The following is a 19,575-nucleotide window of genomic DNA, read 5'->3' as shown; positions in this document are numbered from 1 at the left end:
TATAATGTCAAAAGGCAGGTCCTTCTTGTAAGGAATAGGGTAACGGCTAATGGGTTTGGACTTCTCTTCCTTCTGAGTCCCATAAAGGTGCAAGTTCAGGATCACCACAGGCAACTTTTCCCAAAACCTATTTGTCACAAAGGAAACAGAGACAGGTTTAGGTGGACTACTGAAGAAATGGCTTGGATAGCTAGTCTGTATATCTGGGCCTAAAGAAAAGAGATTACAAATAGGGTCTACCTCCTGGAACAATTCCCACTGACTATAAATCCCCTGTCTTGAGCAATCATGAAAAGGATTCTCAGCTCAGTAACAAACAATATTGTAATCAGTTAGTAATGTCTCACATGGGTAGGCAATATGAGGGCATGGTGGCCCAGGTAACATTATTTGCAATAGGTTAGACAGACGTTTGAGCCTGCATTCAAATCCAGAACTGTATGATTCCAAAGTCTATGTTCTTCTCACTTTTCAGTCCTGTTAAAAAAAAAAAAAAAGTCTAAATAAAAAAATGTAAAAAACTAACAATATTCTAAATGAAGAGTAGAAAACAAACAAACACATAAATTTGAATGGGCCGCCCCTTTGTGCCTTTTACCACACAAAGTTCTAAGAGGGGTGCTTTTCTGGAAAGTTCAGTGTGGTCAGGCTATCTATGAAAGATAGTGTAATGCAGGGCTGTCTGAAACCAGGAGTGCCTGGATCCAAACCCTGACTTAGCAAATATGTGAGCAGAGGCAGGTCCCTCAGCTTCATCAATAAAGAATGGATAATAATATCGAATTCACAGAGCCATTATGAGGATTTAATGAGTTAATACGTATAAAGCTCTTAAAACAGAACCTTGCTGTTTGTATATACTACATATTAAATGAGGAGCATCTGGTTGGCTCAGTCAGTTGAGCATCCAACTTCAGCTCAGGTCATGATCTCATGGCTCATGATTTCGAGCCCCACATTGGTCTCTGTGCTGACAGCTCGGAGCCTGGAGCCTGCTTCAGTTTCTGTCTGTGTCTCCTTCTGTCCCTCCCCCACTCGTGCACTGTCTCTCTCAAATATGAATAAACATTAAAAAAAATGAAATGTTACAGGTTTAAAATAAGGGTGTTATAAAAGTATATTGGGGTACACCGTGAATCTATCAATTGACATTTGCTTACATATTCAATGCTGGGCCCACAGAAAAGATTTGGCAACTCCCCTCACACCCTCTAGGAACCGTGGATGGGGCCCTATCTACTGTAGCAGCCCACACACCTGGCATTCACACCTGACACCTCACCTCGGTACCTCCTACCGAAGGGGAAGGTCTAGGCTGTCAACCTTTGTAGCTTTTTAACTTCAGCTTCCCCTACCTACCAACTAGTATGGGGCAAGCAACTGAGCAACCAGGCCACAGACTAGCCACTGATCCATGAGGCTGTCAAGCCAAAAAGCTCTGTCCACACAGATTCATACTCTATGGGAGCTGAACTGGGAAATCAGAAGTGAGTTAGTTGGCAATGAGAATTTGGGCCGAAAAGTAATGAGGTAAAACAGGCCACTGGAGTCATGATGGTCATGAGCACACCAAAGGAATGAGAGAGAAATCATGAGTAAGCAGCAGTTACAAGGGAGAGAAAAAATTCAGGGTAGAGGGTAAGGAAGAAAGGTGGTGGTAGGAGGAGATGCAGATAGAGCAGCTGAGACTTGTTCATGGCAAAGTTCCTAGGATCTTGCTGCAGGGCTCCCTTAAAGTACCAGAATGAACTCTCAGTTTGTTTCCTTCTGGCATGACTCCTTGGTGTTGCCATACTTGTGACAGGTTTTACAGAGCATTGACAAGAAGAATCAATAACAACCAAGAAAGCAATTGTGTCATTTCCATCTGGGAGCCTTTGGAAACTCAAAGAAAACAATGTAGTCAGGAATGAAATGGTCCTACCATATAAGCTTAAAAAAACATAAAATATAAAAAGCAAACACTTACATAATAATACATGCCTAATACTATTCTGGCTGTTTTATATTAACTCAAAAGTCAAGTTATGTTGGTATGTTATTATCCCCATTTTAGAGATGAGAAAACAACAGCCACAGAAAAGATAAGTCACAGAGCCTGCAAGTGGTAGAGACAGGATTCAAATCTAGGCAATCCAGCTCCAGAGTCCACAATCATAAAACCACGGGCTGTGCTGTGTATAGAGCTCACTGCCAAGGATGGCAATTACTTTTTTAAAACCCCTCAACTCCAAGCCACTCTACAAATCTCAGGTCTGGTCCTTCTTTTCCCCTAACCACTTGTTAACATTTTCATTGTGAACCTCTGAATAACCGGAATACTATTAAAAAGAACAACTTCCATTTGAGTAAAGTACTACACCAGGATTATCAATACGAGTTTTGTAGACATTATCTCTGAACCTTAAGTTGTTATCACCACTGTATCTCTCTCTACTGAAGCAGCCAGATTCAGCTACCACAAGGCTTAGTAATGCCATTTGCTTTATCAAAAGAAAATGAAGGTGGAAGTTCAAAATGAAGCCTGTCGTTAGCCTACTGAAGCAGCAAGAAGACTATGTACCTGGCACAGCAAGGAGGTGCTTGTGTGACTCTGGGCGCCGGCTGAGTAAAGACTTAGCCACTCTGCCACCTTCCGGTGATAGAGGGCACTAAGTCCTGGCCGTCACACGCTTGAACTTCAGACACCCCTGAGACAGTAGGAAAGTAGCTGTATCCCTGACTCTGTGCACTCTGGCAGCTTATTTGCTGGTTTGGTAGTAAACTGAAGTAAAAGGAACCCAAAGGTGATACTATTCTTGCCAATCTTTGAACCCATACTGGGTTCTGGATTAACTCATTAAAAATGGAAAATTTCAAGTGAAATCTGATCATTAAACGTTAACTCAATTGTTTTTCCCACAGGTGTGCATGTAGCGGCATTGGTGGCCACAGAGGCTGTTTTTTGGCTACACAGAAGTTTACTATACTAGTCTGTCAACTTTTATGTGTTTGGAGCCGTCTATAATAAAACATTAAAAGGGGTGCCTGGGTGGCTCTGTCAACTAAACGTCCAACTCTTGATTTCAGCTCAGGTCAGGATCTCATGGTTCGTGGGTTCAAGCCCCATGTCAGGTTCTGCACTAACTGCAGAGAGCCTGCTTGGGATTCTCTCTTCCTCTCTATCTGCCCCTCCCCTGCTTGCATGCTCTCTCTCTCAAAATAAATAAACTTTTAAAACAAAATTAAAAGCCACACTTAAAATTTTTTTTTTAATCTGTGGAATACACACAAAAGTCTGCAAGCTGTTAGCTTACAAATGTTAGCTTAAAAAGCCAGCTATGAAAGCATTTGAGTTATGAACATGGGCACAGTACTTGACATTCTTAGGTGAGTGAATAAATGAGTTATTATTGGAGAGCTATAGTTTAAAATTTTGTTTTGTAAAAAATCAGACACTTCACTATTCTAAAACTGGGCTCCACTACCAGTCTTCATAGTACAGCACAATCTAAAAATAAAAAATTGGTAAACTAGATGTCATCAAAATGCAAAATATGCTTCAAAAGATACTGTTACAAAAATGAAAAACAGGTCACAGACTGTGAGAAAAAAAATGTAAATCATATATCTGATAAAGGGTTTATATCCAGAATATATTTAAGAGTATCTTATAACTCAATAAGACAGGCTACACAATTTAAAAATGGGCAGAGGTGCCTGGGTGGCTCAGTTGGTTAAGAGTCTGATTCTTGGACATGATCTCATGGTTCATGGGTTCAAGCCCCGCATCCAGCTCTGTGCTGACAGCACAGAGGCTGCTGGAGATTTTCTCTCTCTGTCTCTCTCTCTCTCTCTCCTCTCCCCTGCTCATGCTCGCTCTCTCAAAAATAAATAAACATTTCAAAAAATAAATAAATACAGGCAAAAGATCTGAATAGACATTTCATCAAGTAAGATTTACAAATGTCTATTAAGCATTTTAGTCATGAGGGAAATGCAAATTAAAACCACAGTGAGATAATATTCACACCTACCGAGATGAATTTAATCAAAAGGACAATAATCAGTGTTAGTGAGGATGTGGAGAAACTAGAACCTTTATACATTAGTGGTGGAAATGTAAAATGGGGCAACTTAGAAAAATTTGGCAGTTTCTTGAGAGGTTAAAAATAAATTTATCAGAGGCACCTGGGTGGCTCAGTTAGTTGGTTGAGCATCTGACTTCTGCTCAGGTCATGATCTAGCAGTTTGTTAATTCGAGCCCTGCATTGGGTTTACTGCTGTCAGCACACAGAGGCCGCTTCGGATCCTGTGTCTCCTTTCTCTGCCCCTCCCCTGCTCACACTCTTTCTCAAAAATAAAAATAAAACATTAAAATTAAAAAAAAATTTTAACATTTATTCATTTTTGAGAGACAGAGTGGGGGAGGGGCAGACAGCGAGGAAGACACAGAATTTGAAGCAGGCTCCAGGCTCTGAGCTGTCAGCACAGAGCCCAATGCAGGGCTCAAACTCACCGACTGCGAGATCATGACCTGACCTGAAGTCAGATGCTTAACTGAGCCACCTAGGCGCCCCAAACATTAAAAATTTTTAAATAAATAAATATATCATACAACCCAGCAATTCCACTCCTAGGTACCCTATCCAAGAGAAATGAAAACATACATCCACAGAAAGACTTGTATGCAAATGTTAAAAGCATTATTCATAATAGCCAAAAAGTGAAAACAACCCAAATGGTCATCAACTTGTAAATGGATAAACAAAATGTGGTGTATCCATACAACAGAATACTATTCAGAAATAAAAAGGAATGATTTACTGCTAATATATGCTACAAACACAGATGAACCGCAAAACATGTTACATGAAAGAAATCAGACACAAAAAATCTATACATTGTATGATTCCATCCATATGAAATGTCCAGAAATGGCATACTAGAGAGACAGAATATAGATTAGTGATTCCATGGGGCTGGGGTAGAATGGGAATTGATTGCAAGTGGGCACGAAGGACCTTTTTAGGGTGACTGAAATGTTCTAAAGGATGTTCGTGATGGTTGCACAACTCATATAAACCTACTAAAAAATCACTGAATTGTATATTTAAAGTGGGTGAAATTTACAGTATGTAAATTACACCTCATTAAAGCAGTTTTTTAAATGCTGCATGTAATTGGCAGGGTTGGGGAGCAGAAATACCATATTTTGTTTTAGAGTGAGATTTGGGGAAAGTTTCACAAGCATGGAAGAAGAGCTAACCTCCGTGCCTTTCCATAGCTGTTTAAAGGCTCTGACAACTAAGTAATCCCTAGAGTCTCACCCAGGTGTACAGATTTTGAGTTTCTCAGCTTAATCATCACTAAATCCAGTACTAGCAGACTTCTGTTGATACAAAGACAAATGGCCCATAAAATGGTGAACTGGCCATACACTTAGACCATAAAGGAGTTTTTAAAAAGGTATAAACCCACTGGACAACAAGAAGAATAGATAGTAGCAGATAAAAGTTTTCAACAAATGTAAGATAAAATAGAAGAAGTGGTAACTAGCAGAGGATAGTTTCCACCTGAAATAACTGCAGGTGGCCTTCTGAACACAGGTGAGCCTATTTGCTGCCTATTTGCTGCACAGAACCCTGGGGAGACCCAGCCCTTGAAGGTACAGACACTATGTACGGTAACAGGCTGATAGGAGGTGGAGCAGCTCAAAGTCTGTATACCACTTGGTCCCCTAACCCAGTGGCCAGGCTGCTTTCCCCACCTCCACCCCCAAAACAATGGCTAGTTCTTTTCTAAAGAAATGAACTGCAGATGACGGTGGCTGCCTCTGGATAGGAACTAGAGGAACTTTTTTCACTTTTCCATCTGAAACTGTACCCATTAAAGAGTTATTCCTACTTTCCCCCTCCCGCAGCCTCTGGCAACCACAGCTATTTTTCAAAAAGCCTTATAGACTTTTATCTCTGCAAGACTTTTTGAAAACCAGCTACAGTACCTGAAACTAATGTAACATTGTGTGTCAACTACAGTCAAATAATTTTTTTTTAAAAAAGTCTTGTAGACTTTCAAAATAAATCACTTGTCTATACATTATTTAGATGAAAATTAGAAATGAATTTTTCCAGGGGTGGTGGCGATGGTGGTGGTGGTTCATATTACTGTTTTTCCTCAAATATATTGTTTTTAGCCTAGAGAAAAAGTATGTTAAGTAATCCCTGCAGGGATCTGTGACATACAATATTCATAAAGCTGGAGAAATATTTAGCAAGCTTATATTAAGAGATCTTCCTGGTAGAGAAACGCCTTCATAGACTTTGATGCAATGCATTTAACATACCAGTTTCTACATTCCAGGCATGTGCATGTGTATAAATTTGGTAGTTTCAGTCTCATGTTTCCTGCTATGATAAATTATGGACAGTGAGCTATGGAAACAGATGAGGGGCAGGCAGCTCCAAGCTAGTATCAGAAAATATTCCCTGGGCAATCCAGCCCAATTTTGAAGGAAAGGTTAAGAAGGGAGAGGGAGATTGGTTTGCTACATTAAGAGAAGAATTTTAAGCAGAGGGCATACATGGCTTGAATGGCACAGATCAGGGTACATATGTGATAAATACGTGATGTGGTATTACTCAGAAGAAATGAAAGTCAGAGAGAAACAGGATAAAGGTGGCAGACAGAGTGAGCTGAGGCCAGCTGTCAGTCTTGGATGTCCCCTGGAGTTTAGGCAGGTGAAAGGCATGGTCAAAGCTGTGTTTATTTTTTGTTTGTTTTGCAATAACTTTTTCCATTATTTGCTCCATCATGCTGAACAGTCATCAAGACAGTATCTAGATTTCCTATCTCCACACTATTTTTTCAATTATGAAAAGTTTCAAACAAAACTAGAACTGAATTAAAAAACCAGGGGGGTTGCCTGGGTGGCTTAGTCGGTTGAGTGTCCGACTTTGGCTGAGGTCATGATCTCACGGTTCAAGTTCTGCGCCTGGCTCTGTGCTGACAGCTCGGAGCCTGGAGCCTGGAGCCTGCTTCGGATTCTGTGTCTGTCTGTCTCTCTGCCCCTTCCCTGCTCGCGCTGTTTCTCTCAAAAATAAACAAACATTAAAAAAGCTTTAAAAATAAAACAAACGGGGGCACCTAGGTGGCTCAGTCGGTTAAGTGTCCAACTCTGGCTCAGGTCGTGATCTCATGGTTTGTGAGTTCAAGCCCGCATTGGGTCTGTTGTCCGTGCAGAGCCTACTTTGGATCCTCTGTCCCCCTTTCTCTCTGCCCCTCCCCCACTTGTTCTCTCTGTCTGTCTCCCTCTCTCTCTCTCCCCCAAAAATAAACATTTAAAAAAATAACAAAAAAATCACAACCATATGCCCATCATCCAGGTTCAATAATTACCAGATTTTTTGTTACATTTGCTTCACAGATCTCTCTCCTTTTTCTGTGGACATATTCCTTTTACTGTGGTAAACATAAACTTTACCATTTTAACCATTTCTAGGGGGACAGTTCAGTGGCATTAAGTACATTGATATTGCTGTACCACTGCCACTACCATCTCCAGGCTTTTCATCTTCCCAAACTGACACTGAACTCATGAAACAATAACTTTCATTCTCTTTTCTCCCTGCCCCTGGTAACTTTTTGTCTCTGCAGATTTATCTATTCTGGATATTTCGGATAAACAGAATTGTAGCCTTTTGTATCTGGTTTCTTTCACTTAGCATACTGTTCTCTAGATTCAACCACATTGTAGCATTTATCAATACCTTTTGTTCTCGTTCAGGATTAAATAATATCCCATTATATGCCACATTTTGTTTTCCCATTATCAGCTGATGTTCATTTATATTGTTTGTGCTTTTTGGCTAGTTTGAATAATTCTGCTACGAACATCACGTGCAGTTTTTGTATAGACACAGGCTTTCAATCTTTGGGTTATATCCTAGGAGTGGAATTGTTATGTTATATGGTAACTGTGTGTTTCACTTTTTGAGGAGCTGTCAAACTTTTCCAAAGTTTTACATTTTACACTCCCACCAGCAACATGGGGGTCCCAATTTCTCCACATCATCACCAACACTTAAATTATTATCTTTTTAATTACAGCCATCCTAGTGGGGGGTAAAAATGGTGTATCATTAAGGTTTTACTTTGCATTTCCTGGACTAATTACTTTAAGCATCTTTTCATGTGTTTCTTAGCCATTCTCATATTTTCTTTGAAAAAATGTCAATTTGGGGGCGCCTGGGTGGCTCAGTCAGTTAAGCATCTAACTTCGGCTCAGGTCATGATCTCACGGTTCGTGGGTTTGAACCCCGCATCGGGCTCTGTGCTGACAGCTCGGAGCCTGGAGCCTGCTTCAGATTCTGTGTCTCCCTCTTGCTCTGCTCCTCCCCTGCTCACACTGTTTCTGTCTCTCAAAAATAAATAAATGTAAAAAAAAAAAAAAAATTAAAAAAAAGAAAAGAAAAAATGTCAATTTGGATCCTTTGTCCATTTTTAAATTGGGTCACTTGTGTACTACTGAGTTGTAGATGTTGTTTATATATTCTAGATACATGTCCCTTATCAGATACATGATTTTCAAATATTTTCTCCCATTCAGTGGGTTGTCTGTTCACTTTCTTAATGCTGTCTTTGAAACACAAAAGTTTTGATAAAGTCCAACTTTTTTTCTTTGGGTGTTTGTGCTTTTGTTGGTGTCCTAAGAAACCACTGGCAATCCAAGGTCAAAAAACTCAGCTCTGTTTTCTTCTAAGAGTTGACTTCGTTGTTTTGCATGTGGATATCCAGTTGTCCCAACGCCATTTGTTGAACTATTTTTTTTCCTTGCTTGTCTTCGTACCCCTATCAAAAACCAGTTGCTCACAAATGTGAGTTTTTCTATGTTCTGAATTTTTTCCCATTGATTTATGTCATGATACCAGTACTGTCTTGATTACTGTAACCCTTGTAGTAAGATTTAAAATCAGAAGTGTAAATTCCCCAACTTTGTTCTTTTTCAAGTTTTTTGTCTGTTTTTGCTATTCAGGGTCTCTTGAATTTCCATATTAATTTTAGGGTTGATTTGTCAATTTTTGCAATGAAGACAGTAGGGATTTTGATAAGGATTGCTTTGAATCTGTGTATTAATTTGGGGAGTACTATTAACAATATTAAATCTTCTGATCAATGAACAGGAGGTACTTCTCCAAGTATTAAGATATTTAATTTCTGGGGTGCCTGGATGGCTTAGTTGGTTAAATGTCTGACTTTTGGTTTTGGCTCAGGTCATGATCTCATGGTTCATGGGTTCAAGCCTTCACATTGTCTGCATGGAGCCTGCTTGGGCTTCCCTCTCTGCCCCTCCTCCCCCCCACCAAAATAAATACTTTTTTTAAAAAAAATAGAGAGCACGTGGGAGCAAGGGGCAGAGAGACAGGGAGAGAGAGAGAGGGAAGAGAGAGTAAGGAGCCCGAAGCAGGGCTCAAACTCGCGAACCGTGAGATCATAATCTGAGCCAAAGTTGGATGCTTAATCGACTGCACCACCCAGACGCCCCAATAAAAACTTTTTGAGAAGATATTTTGGGGCACTTGGGTGGTTCAGTCAGTTAAGTGACCAACTCTTGGTTTTGGCTCAGGTCATGGTATCACAGTTCATGAGTCCAAGCCCCGCATCTGGCTCTGCACTGACAGTGAGGAGCCTGCTTGGGATTCTCTCTCTCCCTCTCTCTCTGCCCCTCCCCTGATTGCGTGCTCTCTCTCTCTCAAAATAAATAAATAAACTTTTTTAAAAAAAGATATTTAATTTCTTTCAATAATGTTCTGTAATTTCCAGAGTTTAAGCTTAGCATTTCTTGGGTTAAATTTATTCCCAAATGTTTTATAATCCTTGATACTACTATAAATAGAATTGTCTTAATTTCAGTTTTCCAAATGTATAGAAATGCAATTGATTTTTGTATATTGTTCTTGAATCTAGCAACCCTGCTGAACTCATTTGTTTAACAGTTTTTCTTGAGTGGATTCCTTAGCGTTTTCTATGTACCTGATTATATCACAGGCAAATAGAGATAGTTTTACTTCTTCCTTTCCAGTCTGGATTCCTTTTTCTTCCTGAACTGTGTGGGATAGAACCTCCAGTACAATACTGAATAGAAGTGGAGAGAGCAGACTTCCTTGTCTCGTTCCTGATCTTCGGGAGAAAGTTTTCAGTCTTTCACTGTTAGGTACGATGTTAGCTGTGGGTTTTCGTAGATGCCCTTTATTAGGTTGAGGAGGTTCTTTTCCAATCCTAGTTTATTGAGTGTCTTCATCATGACAGGGTGTTGGACTTTTTAAAACGCTTTTTTTTTTTTTTTTTTAATCTACTCAGGTAATAATGTGGCTTTTGCCTTTTGGTATGGTAAATTAATTGATGTCAGATGTTAAAAGACTACAATTGTAGGATAAATCCCATTTGGTCATGGCGTATAACCCTTTTTGTAGAATGCTGGATTCAGTTTGCTAGTATTTTGTTGAGAATTTTGTGTCTATCTTAATAAGGAATAATCGTTTGTAGTTTTCTTTTCCGGCAGTATCTTTGGTTCGGATACCAGGGTAATACTGGCCTCATAGAACGCATTGGTATATGTTCCCCCCTCTTCTATTTTTTTAAGAGTTGGCAAAGGATGGATATTCTTCAAATGTTTGGTAGAATTCATCAGTGGAGCCATGTGGACCTGGGCCGACTCTACTGCTGTTACCAACAAGTCTATTGATATCAGAACTTGATGAGACCTTGAGCCAGTTACCAAAGTACAGCCACGATGGTCTAAACTGGCCGTTACTGCTTGCTCTGAGAAAATGGATCTGGACCTTTAAAACACTTTCCTTTCCTATCTAACACAAAGACAGGCTTTGTAGGTAGAAAGCCCTGCAGAAGCATTTCAGGAAGAATAGGTTTTGCTTACTGGTACACTCCTGCAGCAGGGCAGCTTCTCTAGTATCGGCTCCTTCTTCTCTTGGTGGCCAGAAGCACCCACAAGTTTTCCCTGGCGCCCTACCAGGCAGTCTTGTAGCAGGGGCTTCCAGGTGACATTTCCCCAGGAATAGCTTTCCCCGGAACCATAGAAGTGCCAGCAAGTTCTGGAGAGTGGATTTCAAAGCAAGTTCCACTGCCACAGGTTCCCGGTGACTGCTTACATTTAATGAGCCACGACCATGTTCTCCCCAGCAAGGACTCACTCAATCAGTCCTGGACAGCAGGGAGAGATTTCCTCAGACGTGTTATCTCAACTGTAGGCATAATGGCTGTTCCTTACATCTGCTATTCGTATACTCTTCAAAACTCTCTCTAGTTTTTTATTTGTGATTATTTATGATTTGACTATTTGTGATTAAAAACATCTGTAGCAAAAAAAAAAAAAAATCCATAGCAAGGAGATTCATTTAAAGTGATAATTGTGAGCATCTAAATTCTTTACTTGAATAACGACACTAACAATACTTACATGGGCTCTTCATTTCTGTACATAAATCAGCATGTAGTTCATTTGTAATTTTTAGAAACCAGTAAACTAAAAAAATCTTAAAGGTTCATTCAAATACCACTTTCTTTGGGACACCTATCCTGACTCCCACCGTTCTCCCACATTCAGGTAACCATTTCATCCTGTCTACCCTTGCGACTGACACCCTCATCAGGTTGTTACAGCCACCTTAGCCCTTGGTATTTTCATGTGAAGACCGCTAACTCCTCCAGCGCAGGGGCCGTGATTCAGCTGACTCCCCGGCTCACTTCCTGACTCAGAGCAAATGCTCAACTAGTGTTGTTGACTGAAAGGAAAAAACACAAACAAAAATCCGCCCAATTTCACCAGTCAACAAAGAAAGGCAACCATGACATGTTACTTTTCCAGTTTCTCAAGTCGCAAAGATTTTTAAAAAGGAAGTATGGGGAAACTGTCCGGAAGGATGTGGTCAGGTCCAACCTTTCCAAAAATCAATCTGGTAACTTTTCGGAAGAAAATCCTGAGAAGTGGGGAGGTAGAAGCCAGAGCCAATTGAGGGTGGCGCCGCCCTTACAGCACGGGCTCCCAGTGGGCAGCCCCCCAACAGGCAATGGGCCTAATCCTCCTGGGCCAATCTGCTAGGCAGCCCCCACCTGGGGGCCTAGAGCTAAGCGCGTTTCGACCCGACAAGGCCTGCGTTAACTGCATGGGCTCGGCCTCCTATGCATTCCCCAGTCCCACCGCCATTTTTACATCCAGAAACGACCGCACGCGCTATTTGGAAACGCAACTTCGTACCCGCGACCCAACTGGACCCCAAAGCCAGACCTGCACGTCACAGAAGTCCTGGCCGCTGCGAGGAACCAGGCTCCACATACTCGCTGGCGGTCTGGACTCCCCACTCACCCGCACGCGGAAGGACCTCAGCATCTCCGGGGCCTTGCCCACCACGCGCCCACCACGCCAGCCACGGCCGTGCGCTCTCACTCAACAGAGGCTGCACAGCGCCGAGGTAGCGAAGCACAGCCATGGCGGCACGCGGCTCAAAGCCCGGCGTCCTTCCCGCGCGCCCCACCCCCTAGGCCTGCCCCCTTGGGGGTGTGTCGGGAGGGCCCCGCCCGGGAGGAGCTGCAGCCTTCCCCTCCCGGCCCAGCTTCCGTTCTTCAGGCGACGGCACACTGTAGAATGCCGTATGTCTTCTGTGGACCTAGGAATGAGCCAGGAGGGTACCCACGTGCCTCCCTCACAGGGTGGTGGACTCCGAAGACCTTCTTAGCCAGGTTTGGGCCGAGTTTTTTTTTTCCAGAGACTTCTCTGTCAACGTGGGGTGCGCAAAGGACAATCCTGGGGTCATTTCCCGACTTCTCTCTCTGCCTGGCCCATACCGGAGGCCATTGGCCCCACTTCCGGCATGGCCTTGCTTGGGCCAGCCGTGATTCAGGTGGTCTTGGTCATCGAATAGCCACTGATTCCAGAGCCTCTAGAAACGGGTTAGATTGGGGAGGACAGAAAAAACAATCTACACCATCCCTGCTGCCAGGGTAACCGAACAAGAACACTTTAAACAATGTGGCTGTAAAAAGCTACGTTTCAGTTGGCCTCTTAATACTCTTACTCAGTTGGCTCGTCAGCACTTTGCCAAATTTGGAGGGTATGTTAGAGATGATCCGTCTTAAACATCGCCCAAATCTAATAACTCATGTTGGAAGCCAATCCCTCCCAGTCCCCAGGAGCTCTCAGCCTTATTGGGGAATCTGACCAAGCGCTAACTGGAGGTGCTAGTTTATAGAGGAAACAGTGATTTCAAGAAAGAGCCTAGAAGTAAGAGCAGTCCTGATATGCTATGGATTTGGAATTCAGCTGCTTCTCACCTGGGTACCTAGTGTACTCCATGGAATGTAGCCTCAAGGATTTAATTGCAGTTACTAATTCTTCGGACCATGTAGGGGTAGCTCAATTATGTGGAAATGCGCATGGGCATCTGTATACTTACAGGGGAAAAAGTCTGGGGACAAATACACACCAAAATGTTAACATGCATTCATTCATCAGGTTTAAGACCCTGGGCTACAAAGAATGAGAACTAGCTGACAGCTAGCCGGAGACAAATGGGAGCAAGACTAATAACCTTTTGTTTATTTTCTCTTTATTCTTCTCTTTGTTTTCCATGATGTGAATAGATATCTAGCAACCACTAAAAAAAAGTTTTTTTGTTTTTTTCGGTTTTTTTTGGAAAAGGAAAATACTTTTCCTTCTGAGGGCGGTCAGAAGGAAAGGACTGACTCCCCAAGCCTCTCTGCTCAGTCCCCAAGGTTGCTACGAAACCACACCACACGTAGGAGCGTCTTGAATCCTGAGGTGCGACCTGAAACATCTGAAGTGAAGGATGTGCCATCGACTCAAGTTGCGTGTTTCGAGTGCCGATTTGCAGAAAGACTGCAAGATAGGTGGCGGGGTAGAGACACTATCGCAGCCACCTTGGCGGAACCCTCCAGCCCACAGCTCGCAGGTTTCGTGGACGTAGGTTCTCCAATAGACCGCTACTACCGGAAACGGAAAGCCTTGGGCCGGCTGGAGATTGGACGCGGGGCCGGAAGCGGAAGTGAGAAATTGCTTTGGGTGGCTCCGGGTATGGCAGGGGTGGTGGCTGTCGCGGCCGAATCCCTTGCGGGAGGCAGGGCACGGGCGGCTCGCACTGTGCTGGATCAGGTGGTGCTCCCGGGTGAGGAACTGCTGCTGCCAGAGCAGGAGGACGCAGAAGGCCCAGGAGGTACCGGGGAGCGACCGCTGCGCCTGAATGCGGGGGTGCGCGCCCGGGTGCGTGTAGTGTGCGGCCCGGGCTTGCGGCGCTGTGGTGACCGCCTTCTGGTCACCAAGTGCGGCCGGCTCCGTTACAAGGAGCCCGGCGGCAGCGGCGGTGGCGTTTACTGGGTGGACTCGCAGCAGAAACGGGTGAGTTGGGACTCTGGAGAGGTGGTACGGCCGTGAAAGTGATAACCCCGCTCTGGGAAGAGGCGGGGATGGGGCCCTGGATCCCTCTGTTAATGCTAGTCTAGAGCCACCGTAGTCTTGTGCCCACCTCTACATCTCCTTTAGAGGGACTGTGAACAAATGGAACGTGACTCGAGAAGGGCGGCCAGGAGAGAGGGGAGACTGGAAATCTTGGTGTATAAGAGGATAAGAACTGTAAGACATGGTCGTTCCCTTCAAAATCCCAAAGGAGCACCAGGCGTATCTTTTGGCGTCCCAAAGGACGGAACCAGGCTCAATGAGCAGATGTCACAGGGAGTTAAATTTCTCTTAGAATAAGGAAGGACTTTAATATGGGAAAAATTGTCAATGAAATAGCCTTACTTGGTTGTGAGGACCCCGTGTAGCACTAGACTTAATATGCAAGCAGAAGCTAGGGACTTCCTGATAAGGATACAAGATGTATGGGATATTGGCTGAAATGAACAGAGTATTTGAAGCTGTAAACCTAAGAGTTTATGATTGATTTTCTTTTACTGAAAGTAACATATGATCAAATTTGTTGTAGATTTGTATTAATTTGTAGACTTGAATCTCACAATATTTTCTAAATATTTCTAATGACAAACAGTGAAGTAATCACTAAAGACTTGCTGAAGATAAAGTGGAAATGATTGCCATTTATGGCTGTCACTTCATTCTGGTTTTTTGTTTTTTTGTAGTATGTCCCAGTGAAAGGAGACCACGTGATTGGCATAGTGACAGCTAAATCTGGAGATATATTCAAAGTTGATGTTGGAGGGAGTGAGCCAGCTTCTTTGTCTTACTTGGCATTTGAAGGTGCAACTAAAAGAAACAGACCAAATGTGCAGGTAACGATGGGGGCCTTTGCTTTCAAAAATAAGAAAAAGCATCGAAATATCCAGCAACACTCAAATATCCAGAATGCTACCTGAATTCTCTCTTAAGCATGACTTACTTTCCCACTTCTCTGGGTTGATCTCTGAGCATCTGTGTAATCACTTCAGGCTGTAAGAGTTTTTTCCAGTGTCCAGCTCTGGGACTAGAGTTGCATGCTTATTTCCATTTGCTATATTGGGGGCTGTTTCATTTGTACTGAGCTGAAAGGCTCTGTCCTCTCTATTGTTATTTGTTATGTCTGTATCCACTGGACAAGGAAGCGGGCCATAGGCTTCAGGAGGAAGGAGGATTAAGTAGTGCAAATTGCCATGTCAGCCACCCATCCACCCTGATTGTTAAGTCCTGGGACTGCCATCTCACAACTTCAGTCGCATCACTGTTTTCCCACAAGCTCTGCTTGGAGCTGGCAGAGGAGCAATCCTGTTACCTCAGGTTTTCAACTTGGGCTCTTCTGGTAGTATAGCCACACTCTCTCTGTCTGCCCAAGCCAGAAATTTGGTGATGTCTTTGCCCCTTTTCACTATCTTTAGTTGCTTAATCTTACTGATGCTGTTTGATTCTATCTCTGATCTTCTGCACATTAATTCCTGTATCCTTCCATTTTGCAAGATCGGATGTTAGCTACTTTTTGACCAGTATTGGTTAGTGACCTCCTTTTTTAAAAAAATATTTATTGAGAGAGAGAGTTCGTGTGTGAGTGGGGAAGAGACAGAGAGAGGGAGAGAGAGAGAGAATCCCAAGCAGGCTTTGCACCATCAGCACAGAGCCCAGTGCCTAACCAGCCAAGCTAACCAGGTGCTTCAGTGATCTTTTCATTAACATCCCTGCCTGTACACTTTTGCCCTTCTATCCAGGCTTTTGAGAGCTGACAGCCTCGTAACACTCCCCTTACTCAAAAAAAAAAAAAAAAAAAAAAAAATCTTTAACGCCTACAGATTTCCTTGGCATTATACTCCAGAAGTCTTCACTTATCTATAATTATATCCTCCGTGCAGCCATACTTGAACCATTCCAAACTATTTAATAACACTACTGAGGGGTGCCTGGGTGGCTCAGTCGGTCAAGCATCCTACTGTTGATTTCATCTCAGGTCATGATCTTACAGTTCGTGGGTTTGAGCCCCTATGTCAGGTTCCACACTGTGCAGAGCCTGTTTGGGATTCTCTCTGCCCCTCCTCTGCTCGCGCTCTCTCTCCCTCTCTCAAAATAAATCTACCTTATAAAAAAAAAATAGCACTACTGAACTCATAAGTCCCTGCCCTTGTACCTTTGCTTATGCTGTTCCCTCTGTCTGGATTGCTCTTTCTGATTGCTCTATTACCTTAGCCTGTGGAACACATGCTCATCTTTTGAGACTCAGGCTAAACACCATCATCTCTGTAAAACCATCCCTCATTTACAATCATCTTCCTTATAACTTTACTCTAGCACCTACTGGATTCAGTCTTAAATGAACTTGGTTATTTATATATACATCCCCACTGCCCTCCAAGACCAAATGCTTCTGAAATGCAAAGAATGTTTTGTTCCTCTTTAGTTGCTAGTCACCAACAAATAGTAGATATAGTAACAGAACAAATTCACTCTTCTCCATTCCTTTAGTTTCATCATTTTGAAGTTCAGTTCTATGAAGTTAAGTAAATCTTGCCTTAAATACCAATGAATTACCATTGTTCCATGTTGCTTTGAATAATTGACACGCCTGGAGTTTTCTTCCATCAATCTTCTGTAAGTCCCTAGAGTAGTGCTATCTAATAGAACTTTCTGTGATGATGCTAGTGTTTTACATTTGCACTGACTAGTATGGTAGTCACTGGCCATGTCATGGCTGTTGAGCATTGAAATGCGGCTAACGCTGGGCACTTGAGGGGCTTGGTGGGTTAAGTACGGACTCTTGATTTTGGCTCAGGTCATAATCTCATGGTCACTAGATTGAGCCCTGCATTGGGCTCCATGCTGGGCATGGAGCCTGCTTAAGATTCTCTCTCTCTCTCTTTCTGCCCCTTGTCCACGCATGTACGTACATTCTCTCTCAAAAAAATAAATAACTTTTAAAAATGTGACTAATGAAATTGAGGAACTGAATTTTGAGGCTCTAATTTTAATTAAATGTAAGTTTAAATAACTACATGTGGGTAATGGCTACCATATTGGATGGCGTAACCCTAAAGAATGTTCTCTTGTCTTTGAGATAGCTCCCATTCTGGGGAGGACACACTTGGGTAATGTTGCCTTTTTAAAGAGTCAACTCGAGTGACTCTGGGTATTCTGGAAGATAGTTGGTCCCTTAGGCACAGAAATATACATGGCAGGCATTGCTGCCAACGGGAAAGAACCCATAGCAGCACCTATAGAATGATTTGTTGAGTGGAAATGAACTTTTTCAATTATCATTTTAGGTTGGAGATCTCATCTATGGCCAATTTGTGGTTGCTAATAAAGATATGGAACCAGAGATGGTCTGTATTGACAGCTGTGGACGAGCCAATGGAATGGGTGTGATTGGACAGGATGGTCTGCTTTTTAAAGTGACTTTGGGCTTAATTAGAAAGTAAGTCCTAATGCCTTCTGGCTTGACTGTCTTCTTTTATAATTATCCTTCTTGGAAAGCTGACTGATTTTTGGGATTGGATTCTTTGTAACAATGTCTGAATCTCCTCAAAGTTAAAAATCAGTGTCCATTTTAACACCATTGTACACTCATGCATTTAGTCCCATCCTCTCTTCATGTAAATACACTAAATTCAGATGTATCTGGTGGTGTAGTTTTTGTGTTGATATGAAGTCTTGGGCTTCTTTCCCAGAAAATCGGATGTGAAAACTGGCCTTTTCTCCTCCTAAGTCATTTGAATATAGACGCAATTTATAATTGTACAAAATCACCAGATTTGAATATAGACGCAATTTATAATTGTACAAAATCACCAGATTTCTCTAGTAAGGGGGCCAAATACAGGTAGGCTGATGTACTCTTGAAGCTTATGCAGATATTCCCGTAAGATTCCTGCTATTCTGTCCTGGTAGATTTAATAGTTCCCAGAGGTAGATTCTGTTAGGTGTTTAGACCTTTGCCTACCCAAAGTTATGTCCTGTTAAAAGAGCTTTACTCTTAGAGCCACTGAGCTCAGAGCTCAGTGTTACATGCCTCTCTTTGCTACTTATTCTGCAGATTTGGACAAAGTTCAAGACAGAGAAGCAGCACCCTTGTGGTTTGAAAGTCAATGTTTCTCTCCAAGTACTGAATTTAATACCAGGAAATAGCTTACATGGTCAGCAAAATAAGCTGGTTCGTTTAGCACCATAGATAATACAAAAGTTACAATTCTACAGCCTAGAATTAAGGTGCCCTGACGATACAGGAGAACTTTATATGTATTTTCTGTAAAGTTGGTGACAGAGGGACTTTGATTTCTTTGTAGAGGATATAACCCACTGTTGTGACCTGTAGTGTACTGGTAAGTGTGCTTGGATGAAAGGGGACAGCAAATGTCATGTACCTTTTTCTTGGATGATGTTGGTGGGGATTTGAATAACTATGGAGAACTATCCAGAAACTAAGTCTTCTGCTAAAAGAGACTCAGGTCACACCCTACCACTTGGTTAAATTTCATTTTCTTTCCTTTTCCTCACCAGGCTGCTGGCTCCAGACTGTGAAATCCTTCAGGAAGTGGGAAAACTCTACCCACTGGAGATAGTATTTGGAATGAATGGAAGAATATGGGTTAAGGCAAAAACCATTCAGCAGACCTTAATTTTGGCAAACATTTTGGAAGCTTGTGAACATATGACAGCAGATCAAAGAAAACAAATCTTCTCCAGACTGGCAGAAAGTTAGATGTAATTTTTTATGGGTCAGTTGACCCAAGAGACTATGGGTTTCCTAGGGAAAATTTTTTTCAGGTGAACCTCTCTCTCCCCATTAAATCGTCAGAAGACATAATGTGAATGTACACATTGTCTTATTACAGTTCTAAGTAAAATATTTTTATAAACATGTTACTAGTTGCCACCCATGTTCTTGTGGGTGAGAAAAGTCATTATAAAATAATGATGTACTTTTTTCTTTACAATAAAGTTTACTAAAAGTATTAAGGTTTATTTGGTGTTAACTCCTTTAATTTGGCTGAAGTGCAGCTTCTATAATAAACTGGAATTAAGCATTAAAATAACAATTATTTTCTGGTAAAAGTAAAACATGTTCATAGAGAAAATGAGAATACATAAAGCAT

The 19,575-nt window shown here is 42.1% G+C and overlaps 1 protein-coding gene across 3 annotated transcripts; it reads left to right on the top strand.

Annotated features, from left to right (window-relative positions):
* The first annotated feature begins 11,630 nt into the window (after positions 1 to 11,630).
* On the top strand, positions 11,631 to 19,434 carry EXOSC3 (exosome component 3). 3 transcript variants are annotated; one of them, XM_003995648.5, is made up of 4 exons: positions 14,064 to 14,407; positions 15,148 to 15,297; positions 17,746 to 17,897; positions 18,980 to 19,434. In XM_003995648.5, the coding sequence occupies exons 1-4, from the start codon at positions 14,087 to 14,089 to the stop codon at positions 19,179 to 19,181; spliced, it is 825 nt and encodes a 274-aa protein (XP_003995697.2). In that variant the 5' UTR covers positions 14,064 to 14,086; the 3' UTR covers positions 19,182 to 19,434. The 3 variants fall into 3 exon arrangements, 2 of the variants coding, with proteins under 2 accessions (XP_044899102.1, XP_003995697.2); XR_002148331.3 differs by lacking the exon at positions 18,980 to 19,434 and adding an exon at positions 16,949 to 17,074 and having other exon boundaries at positions 17,746 to 17,859; XM_045043167.1 differs by lacking the exons at positions 14,064 to 14,407; positions 17,746 to 17,897; positions 18,980 to 19,434 and adding exons at positions 11,631 to 12,467; positions 13,760 to 14,057 and having other exon boundaries at positions 15,148 to 15,287.
* The last annotated feature ends 141 nt before the right edge of the window (positions 19,435 to 19,575 follow it).

The sequence above is a fragment of the Felis catus genome, chromosome D4, assembly GCF_018350175.1.
Source record: "Felis catus isolate Fca126 chromosome D4, F.catus_Fca126_mat1.0, whole genome shotgun sequence".
Classification (NCBI taxonomy): Eukaryota; Metazoa; Chordata; class Mammalia; order Carnivora; family Felidae; genus Felis; species Felis catus.
The sequence above is the reverse complement of the archived record's forward strand: the minus strand, read 5'-3'. Positions and strand labels throughout refer to the sequence as shown.

Coding starts and splice junctions, on each gene's coding strand:
- EXOSC3 (XM_003995648.5), top strand. CDS start 14,087: ATGGCAGGGGTGGTGGCTGTCGCGGCCGAATCCCTTGCGGGAGGCAGG. Junction 15,298..17,745: donor GAAACAGACCAAATGTGCAG/GTAACGATGGGG, acceptor TTATCATTTTAG/GTTGGAGATCTCATCTATGG. Junction 17,898..18,979: donor ACTTTGGGCTTAATTAGAAA/GTAAGTCCTAAT, acceptor TTTCCTCACCAG/GCTGCTGGCTCCAGACTGTG.